Source organism: Manacus candei, unplaced genomic scaffold (assembly GCF_025592945.1).
Source record: "Manacus candei isolate 608988 ecotype Guabito, Panama unplaced genomic scaffold, ASM2559294v1 h1tg000084l, whole genome shotgun sequence".
In the NCBI taxonomy this organism is placed as follows: domain Eukaryota; kingdom Metazoa; phylum Chordata; class Aves; order Passeriformes; family Pipridae; genus Manacus; species Manacus candei.
Genome location: NW_026138132.1, coordinates 1,747,491 through 1,756,863, shown reverse-complemented (window position 1 = coordinate 1,756,863; position 9,373 = coordinate 1,747,491). Strand labels below are relative to the sequence as shown.

At 63.8% G+C, this 9,373-nt stretch overlaps 1 protein-coding gene across 1 annotated transcript; it reads right to left on the bottom strand.

Moving 5' to 3' along the window:
• Positions 1-3,240: 3,240 nt before the first annotated feature.
• On the bottom strand, positions 3,241-7,715 carry FGF17 (fibroblast growth factor 17). The gene is made up of 5 exons (XM_051811962.1): positions 7,684-7,715; positions 7,511-7,547; positions 5,249-5,426; positions 4,245-4,351; positions 3,241-3,528 (listed from the first exon to the last, which is right to left on the bottom strand). The coding sequence occupies exons 1-5, from the start codon at positions 7,713-7,715 to the stop codon at positions 3,241-3,243; spliced, it is 642 nt and encodes a 213-aa protein (XP_051667922.1).
• Positions 7,716-9,373: the final 1,658 nt, after the last annotated feature.

Below are 9,373 nucleotides of genomic sequence, written 5' to 3'. Positions count from 1 at the left end.
GAGAGGGTGCAGGAGCATCCTTTGGGCTCAGGGAGGGATGGAGGGGGTGCAGGAGCATCCTTGGGATTCAGGGAGAGATGGAGGGGGTGCAGGAGCATCATTTGGGCTCAGGGAGGGATGGAGGCTGTGCAGGAACATCATTTGGACTGTGTGAGGAATGGGGGGTGTGTAGGACTCTCCACTGGATTCAGTGAGGGATGGGGGGTGCAGGACCATCCATTGGAATCAATGAGGGATGGAAGGTGTGCAGGAGCCTCCCTTGGCCTTGCTGCCCTGCAGGACAGGGCCAAGGAGCATTCCCACATTCCCAGGGGGGATGCAGCCCCTGTGCCCCTCTGTGAAGCAGCTACCCAACCCAAAATTGCCCTGTTGGCCCCCTCCCCCCCGGGGTTCCTGGGTTTGCAAGGGCAGTCACCCTACAGGGGCTGTTCTGGGTGCTCCCCACGTCCCAGGGGACACCAGGCCCTGCCACCCCAGTGACACCCCCGGTCCAGCTCATGGGTCCCCTCTGTCACGGCTGGGAGCACAAGGACCATGGGATTGGGGTGGCAGTGGGGTGGGGGGCTGACACCCCTCACCTCTGCAGCCAGGTGGGTGCTTTGGGGAGTGGGCAGCCCCTCCAGCCCCCTCCAGCATCCTCAGCACCTCCAGCATCCCACGGGGAGAGCAAAGCCTTGGGAAAGGCTGGACACACTGTGTCAGGGAGAGACACCCTCCAGTGCACTTTCTGCACAGAGACATTCCCGTCCCCACCTCCACCCCCCGCCCCAGGTCTCACCTCAAAAAACAAGAAAGAAGCAGTGTGAGGTTTTCTTTTTCTTTTTTTTTTTTTCCTTCTCCTCCTTCCCCAGCCATAATTAAAAAGGACTCACCCTTCCGAGCCCTTTCTATCCCGGGAGGTCGAGAAGAAAGAGAGGGGAGGAAGGGGAAAACCCTGTAAAGAAAAGAGAGGAAGGGCTTGGGAAGGAGAAGAGAGAGAAGAAAAAAAAAAAAAAAAAGAAGGGACGAGAGGGGGGGAAAAAATTAAAGCGGAGATTACACAAAGGGAACTCCTCTACCTTTGAAGCTCGGGCTAAATTGGGGAGGGGGCGGCGGGGGGCGGGGAGGGTCCGGACCCAGTCGGCTCCTTTCTCAAAGCCTTCTCCTTTCAAGGACGTCTCGGATTCCTGCAGGAACAAGGAGCCGGGGCTGCGGGGCCGAAGGAAACGGGAGGGGGAAGGAAAAAAAAAAAACAACCAACCCTCAAATCCCCGCGGCCGCTCGGGCTAATTCCGGCCGCCACACCTGGGCAGCGGCGCTTTGTTCGCCCCTAATTGCCGGGTGTTGCATTTCCCTCCTGCTTTAAAGCTTCATTTAACTCAAACTGTTATAATTTTCCCCCTTCCTTGGCCGGGCTCCCCTCTCCCACCCCACATTGTGCTGGCGGGGCTTTGTAGGGGCTGGGGGAGCTTTGTAGGGGCTGGGGGGGCTTTGTAGGGGCTGGGGGGGGCCCGGTTCGGGGATTAAGGCCCCCCCAGGGTCCGGCTGCCACCGCCCAGGGCATTGTCACAGGGCAAGGTGATTATGGGGAGGGGCACGGGGGGGGGCTGGAGTGGTGGCCCCCAGCAGGGAGAACAGGGGTTGCCAAGCTGGGTACCAGCTATGAGGGTGGTGGGCTTTGGGGGGAACAGGGGGGCACCAGGATGAGGGTGATGCCCTTGGAGGGGGAGAACAGGGGGTGCCATGCTGGTACCACTCCAAAAATGATGCTCTGGGGGGGGGCACAGTGGGTGCCACATTTAGGGGGACAACAGTGGGTGGCAGGCTGGGTGACAGACCAAGGAAGATGCCCTGGTGGGGAACAGAGGGTCCCGTGCCAAGGGCTATCAGGTGGTTATCCCAGTGGTTATCCCAGTGGGTGATGTTGTGTGGGGGAAAACAAGGGGGTACCACTCTGAGGGGGAGAACAGAGGGTACCAGGCTGGGTGTCACAGCGAGGGTGATGCCCTGGTAGGGGGAGAACAGCGGGTACCACACTGGGCACCACACCACAAGTGCTGCCCTGCCCACCAGGATGCAGCAGCCACCTCCAGGACACCAAGTGGGGGGCACAGACAGGGCTGGGGGACCCCTTTTGCAGTTACCTCCATCCTCCATCTGCCCCTGGCACCCCCCCCATCTTCCCTATGCCCAGGGAATTGGGTTCCCCCCATCCCAGCAGGCACAACACCCATGGCAAAGCCTCAGGTCGGGAAGGAAAAGACCCCTCAGGCCCCGTCAGTCTCCACACTCACTTTTATTTGCCTCGGGGTTTCCTCCTTTACACAAAGAAACTCCCAAGTCTAAATCGTTCGAGGCCTAAAAACCGACTCACAAACAGCAGGGCTGGTAAAAACACACACACACACAGAAGAAAAATAAAAATAATCGATAGCAAAATAAAAAAAAAATCACCCAAAGGCGGTTTCTCTTTGGCCTGGTGGGCACCCACACGTGTCACTGGGAGAGGGCACAGACCTTCCCCTCCAATAAATAACGTGGGGGCTGGGGGGGGTACAAGTGCTGGTCCCAGGTCTGTGTGCCCAGGCACTCCCTGGGCAGACAGACAGACAGACGGGCACCCCACGCTCTCCAGCACCTGCCTGTGGTGCCCCCAGGGACAGGAATGTGCCCAGGGGGTCCCAGCCCTTGGTGGCACAGGGACACATCCCTGAGGGCCTGGTGAGGGAAAGGGGGTGAAGGCACCAAAGTGGTGAATGTGGATCCCATGGGATGCTCCAGGGATTCAGGAGCCCAGTGATCATGTCCGGGGGGGGTGCTGGAAGGGGGTGGGCAAAGGCACTGGTGAATGTGGATCCCCCGGGATGCTCCAGGGATTCAGGAGCCTCTGGGGCTGCAGCCACCCGTGACTGTGCTCCAGACCCTGCCCTCCCCGCCCGAGGGGGCAGCCGAAAATCCAGCGTTTTCAGAAAAGCAGGGAACAAACAAACCCCCGGCGCTGGGAGCGACAGGGCAGAGGCTGGCGAGGCTGAAGGCCGCGAGGATGAGGAGGGAAAAGGCACCACGGGACTCTCCAGGGATGCAGCAGCCCGGCGACCACCTCCGAGGGGAGCGGGAGAAGGCGCTGGGTGGGATCGCAGGGGATGCTCCCGGGAATTCCGCCCCGCCCGAGGGGGCGTCTGAAAACCCCGCGTTCCCAGAGAAGGGGGGAAGCCCCCGGGGCCGGGAGCGGCGGGGCAGGGGCGGGTCCGGGGGTGGGATTCACGGGCGGGGGGCGCGGGTGCGGCGGGAGCGGCGGGTGGGCGAGGACGAGCCCACGAACTCGAACTGCTTCTGGCGCTCGGCGTTGGGGAAGGGCAGCTGCCCCCGGTACAGGCGCTTGATGAAATGGGCCTCTCGCTGGTTCTGGCGGCTGCGGGAGGCGCGGCGGGGGCGGCCCCGGCGGGTGAAGGCCATGTACCAGCCCTCGTAGCGCGCGTTCTGGAACGCCGTGTAGTTGTTCTCCAGCACGATCTCGGTGAAGATGCAGTCCTTGCTCTTCCCGTTGGGCTGCGGCCGGGGGGAGGAGGAGGAGGGAGAGGAGGAGGAGAGAGGGCTCTGAGGGTCCGCAGGGATGGGGAGGGGCGCTTGGGGGACTCGAGAGGTGTTGGGGCTCCCCAGAGCATCCCTGGCACCCCCCCAGACTGTCTTTGTCAGCATCCAGCTCACCCCTGAAACCTCCCAAGTTCATCTTTGTCACCCCCTGGACCATCCCTGGCACCTCCCAGACCATCTCTCTCACCCCCAGACCATCTTTCTCACCATCCTAAAAAACCTCCCAGTTCATCTGTCACCCCCAGCCCATCCCTAACACCCCCCCAGACCCTCTTTGTCACCACCCCTGCCACCCCCCAGACCCTCTTTGTCACCACCCCTGCCACCCCCCAGACCCTCTTTGTCACCACCCCTGACACCCCAAAGCCCATTTTATCTCCCCAAGCCCCACCTCTGTCACCTCCCACCCCGTTCCCCAGGGATTCAACCCCAAAGCACCAGGACCAGCTCCCCGGGGGCTTCTCCTTGCAGCACCCAGGGCTGATGGAGGAAAAGGGGGGGGTCAGGCAGAGCCCCCCCAGTGCATCCACATCGCCCATGTGAGTGGGGACAGGGGGACCAGCCCGGTTGGGGATCTCAGTGGGCTCCCAGGTTGAGCTCCAGGGACTGGGGGGACATGCTGGGGGGGCCGTGGGGACACAGAGGGGGCGTGTGGGGTGTCCAGGACTCACTTTCCCGACGAGCTTTCCCCTCCTGCTCATGCAGATGTACTTCTCGCTCTCGGCCCCCTTGATGCGCACGCGGCTCCCGAACGTGTCCGTCTCCACGATGAGCTTGGCTGGGAGCAGAGGATGTGTCCCATGGGGGCTGGGACACCCCCTCCAGCACCAAAATCTCCCCCCATCCTCTTCTCCCTGCCCCCATCAGCCAGGGCAGGGCAGGCCTTGCCAGGGAATCTCCCGATCCAGGATGCCCAAGGGGGCTTTGTTAAAACCCAGCAGAGCCAAACTGGGGGTTGCTGGAGGCACCAGCCCCTCCCTCCCCCTCCAGTGCATCCACACTGTCGGGATTCCATGGGCTCTCCAGGGCCAGGCCGAGTCCAGCAGGTTAATTATAATTAACCCACCAGGTTAATTATCCCCATCCTCATCGTTCCTCCACAACGGTCCCGGCTCCAGAGGGTTGGCAGCGACACCAAACCCCTCACCCCTGGTGGGTCCCGCTGGGAGAATCCAGGGAAAGCCCTGGGAAAGGTGGTGATTCAGCCTCGCTGCTCAGCAGGCTTGGAAAAGCCTTTCCTGAAGTTCTGAGGGATTCCAGCCCGGGGGGTTTGCAGGGCTGGGACGCCCGGGCTGGAGAATCCCATGGGAAAGGTGGTGTGGCCAGGATGGGATCTGCCCACCACCTATGGATATTTCAGAGGTGGATGCCGGGATCGGGCAGTTCTCCCCCAGGAAAAGTTGTTTGTCTCATGCCAGGAAGGGATTAGAAAGCACAAGCCCTGAATATGGGGCTGATAAATCCTGCACAGAGCCAGAGAAATCCACGGTTTGGGAAGTTCTGAGGTCAGGGCTCTTCAGAGCCGAGCCTCTCACCGGAGTTACCCGGGGAGGGAATTCTTGGGTATAAAACCAGCCAGGCTGGAACAGCTCCCCCCACACCATTCCCCCTCCAAAACACTTTGGGAAGAGACGTTTTCCAGGGTGTTCCCATGAGCAGGGCGAGCCCCTCTCACCGAACTTGTTGCCGTCCTCGGCGGTGGCCGTGATCCTCTTGCCGTGGACCTGGACGTGCTTCCCGCTGGTCCGGCTGTAGAGTTGGTATTCCCGGATCTGCCGCCGGCTCAGCTGGTCCGTCATGGCCCCCTGGTCCCTCACGTACTGGTTAAAATTAGGAGACGGTTGGTTCTCCCCCTTTGTTTACAAAGGGAAAAACGGAATCAATTCGCTTCGGGACGGCAAGGGGAGCAGGGGGGAGAGCCTGGGAATGGGCAAAGGGAGCTCCCAGCCCCCTGGTTCCCTTGGAGCAGCAGCCAAGGCTCGTTTTGGATCGGGAATGGGGCGGGCAGAGATCCTGTTTGTTATCCCAGGCAGGAGGGGGATGCAGGGAAGGATGTTCTCCTCCCGGCACAGCCACCCCAGGGATGCTCAGCAGGCCCCAGGGAAAGCCTGGGATGGAGGAGCTGAGCTGGGGAAACCCCCACCGAGTCCCTCATGGTGGGTGAGACCCCCCAGAGCCGGGCTGGGTATCCCAGGAGCAGAGCTGTCCCCTCCTGGTCCATCCTGAGCTTGGAATAAACATCCTGGGCTCTGAGACAGCTCCTGACCAGGCAGGAGCAGCACAGGAGGGTGCTCAGAGGGAAAACAGCAGCTAATTAGGACAGGTGAGGTGGGGAGGGGGATTTGGGGTGGTGGGCAGCCCCCCCCTCCCGGTCTGGATTCCAACCAGACCCTCTCAACACACATCCTAAAGGAAAACTCACTTTAGTCCCGGTGTAAGAGGGGCTCAGGGCAGCACCTGAAGGACCCCGGCCCCAAAACCAGCTTGGAAGGGTCTGTGGGCAGGGGGTGCATGGGGGGGGGACATTTGGGGTCCCACCGGCCCAGCTTGGGGTGCACAGCATCGTCTGGGGGGGGGACACGGGACCTGCCACCCACATCCCTTCCCTGGGAAGGCAGGGGGGGATCCAGCCCTGCACGGAGCAGTGGGATGGTGCCCCCCCCCCCCAAACTCGCTGCCCACCTTTGTGTGCGCCCGGGGACTCATTTCCTGCCGGGAATCTGCTTTAAAGCCTTTGGGGCTGTCGGGGGAGGTGGGATGGGATGGGAGGGGGGGAGCGGCCCCTCTCCATCAAAGGCGCTTCCCTTCCCCTCTCATTTTCAAAGAAATAAAAGCGTTTACCTTGGGAAGGGGGAAAAAAAAAAAAAGGGGGGGGGGGTGGGAGTGTAAAAGAAAGAAAAAAGGTCCCGGGGATGTTTTAATGCCGCGGGGCCGCAGCCGCGGGGGTTTTGTTCGGGCGCTGGAGCAGAGGGTGCTGATATGGAACAGTGGATTTTAAAAGGCGCTGCCTTTCTAAAGCCACAAAAAGCGACGGTGCAGCCCCAGAGGGTGCGGGGGGGGGAGAGGGGAGGGGGTGTCAAACCTCACACCCCCTCCCGCTGGTGGGGGTCCAGACCCCGTTAACCCCCTCGGCAGCAGCTCCCAGCTGAGGGACCCGGCACATCCCCCTGCCCGAGCAGGGCTGCGAGGAACGGGTCACCTGCGGGGGATGGCATCCCTGTCAGCCTTATCCACACCCTCCGGAGGGGCCGGGGGGGCCCGGGGGGGGTGCGATCCCCACTGCTGAACCCCCAGTTGCAGCCCCTCGAGGTCAGTGCTGAGGGGCACAAGCGCAGCTCTGGCACGGACACAACCCCCCAATCTGTCCCTGGGGCTCCAGCCCTGCATCCTTCCATTCCCAGAGCTCCAGCCCTGCATCCCTCCCTGCCCGGGGCTCCAGCCCTGAATCCTTCCATTCCTGGAGCTCCAGCCCTGCATCCCTCCAGCCCTAAAGCTCCGTCCCTACATCCCTCCCTGCCCGGGGCTCCAGCCCTGCATCCTTCCCTGCCCGGGGCTCCATCCATGAGGCTCTGTCCCTGCATCCTTCCAGCCCGGGAGCTCCATCCCTACATCCCTCCCTGCCCGGGGCTTCATCCCTGGAGCTCCATCCCTGCATTCTTCCCTGCCCAAGGCTCCAGCCCTGAATCCTTCCATCCCTGGAGCTCCAGCCCTGCATCCCCCCAGCCCTGGAGGTCCATCCCTGGAGCTCCAACCCTGAATTCCTCCCTGCCTGGCACTCGCTGCCACTCGGGGTGGGCACACACCAGCCCCTGGCAAAGCCCCCCCCTCACCAGGGCAATGGGCACCCCCCCAAAGCAAAGGGTCAGCTTGGGGCCGGGGGCAGGCACAGAACGGGCACCTTCGCCCACCCCGGGGTCATCAAAGCACATCCACCTACCTGTGTCTGACAGGAGAACATGAGGAGCTGGAAACATCTGCGGGGGAAAAAAAAAAAGAAAGAGGGGGGTAAAAACCCAGGGAGTTTCGTTGGGAGTTGGTTGTTTTCTCCTCCCGAGGAGCGGGGATGAGAATAAAGAATAGACGGGGGGTGGCAGCGAGAGGGGCTCTTACATGGAGAGGTTCTGCAGGGTGAGGGGCTGCATGGCGCTGCTCGAAGCCCCCCGGCCACCGGGGGCCACCGGCGGTGCCACGGCGGGCTGGCCGCGGTGCCAGCCCCGCTCCCCGCCGCGGCAGGGCAAGCCGAGGACCCTCCCGCGCCCTCCTCGCCGGGGCGACCCCCCCTCCGGGGGTGTCCGGGGGTCCAGGAGATCCCACGCGCGATGCCAAGGGCTCCGGGGCAGCGCCGGAGCATGGGGGAGGCAGCCGGGGCAGGGGCTTCTCCTCCTCCTCCTCCTCCGGCCCTGGGGGCTGCACGTCCTACACCTCGGGGGCATCCAGGTCCATCCCGCCCCCGGCGCCCCCACCCCATCAGCCTCCGGTCCTGGGGCCGGTGCCGCCGCCCGGGGCAGCGCCCGCAGCCCCCCAGCCCATGGAGCCCGGCCCGGAGGTGGGACCCGGGGGAAGGGGCAGCCTTTAAAGGTGGGGGGAGAGCCCCGCCGAGAGGGGCCGGACCTCTCCCGGGAGGCAGAGGCTCCGCGCAGGGAAGGAGGGTTGGGATGGGGGAGTGGGAGGAGGAGGGGGGGCTCGGCTGCTTGGGGGTCCCCATCACACCCCACCCCACGGAGATGATGCTGTGGGGCGTGGAGAGGGTGCCAGGCCTGCGGGACAGATGCTTTTTGTCACCCTCCTGTCACCAGGCTGCCAGGCACGGGCCCGGCCTGTGCATCACCCACCAACTGCTTTAGTGCTGGGGGGCTCTGAGGACCCCCTCCCCACCCCGACCCAGCAGGTCTCACCTCCCCCTGAGCAGGGGGAGGCTGTGGACCCCTCCAGCAGCCGTTTGCCGGCCCCGGGAGGTGTTAAGTGCCCTATAAATGCCCCGGCAGGGAGCTGGGGTAACCCCTGGGGGGGCTCCAACACCCCTGAGGGGCAGCACGGGGAGGGAGGGGTTTAGTTCTAAAACCACTTACTTGCCTTCCTGCTCGTGCCTCAGCCTCCCCCTCGGTGCCAGGGGGTACCAGACCCCCCGGGACAGGCAGGATGGGGAGCATCAGGGTACCCACACCCCCATCTGCGGGGTGGGGGGCCGCTGATTTAGTGTGAACGACCCAAATTAGATCCCCCCTCCCCCCTGCCTTCACACCTCCAGGGGCAGGAGCTCGGCCCAAACCCCGAGAGCACAAACACAGCAACCCCCCCCCAGCTCCAAAATCCCCTTCCACCCCAATCCTGGGGGCTCAGCACCCCCGGGGGGAGGGAAGGGGGCTGTGCCTCGGCCCCCCCAGCCGCGGGCGATGATTGATAGGCGTGGAGCCGTCATCACTCGCGGTGTGGCCCCCCCCCGGGCTGGGGCAGAGGGTCCCGGGAGCTGTCAGCACAACCCCGGGGGGGGCCCCGCTGTGCAAACAGCCCCTGCGGGGCGAGGAAAGGCTGGAGGGACAGGGCTGCCTGTCACAGCCTCCCGCGGGTGGCCCTCGAGGACAGACACCCCCTTCCCGTCCCCCCCCTCCCCATCCCAGCAGCTCCTCAGCCTCGTCCCAGCAGCCCCGGTGGGTGCAGAGCAGGATTAAACCCCCCCAAGGCCCCCTCCCCTCCTGCCCCACACCTGGAGCAGCCTAAAGCCGCCTTGGTGGGGGGCTCAGGACCCCCCCCGGAGCCAAACTGGGACACGGCAGCCCCCCGGGAGCCGCTGAGGGGCTCG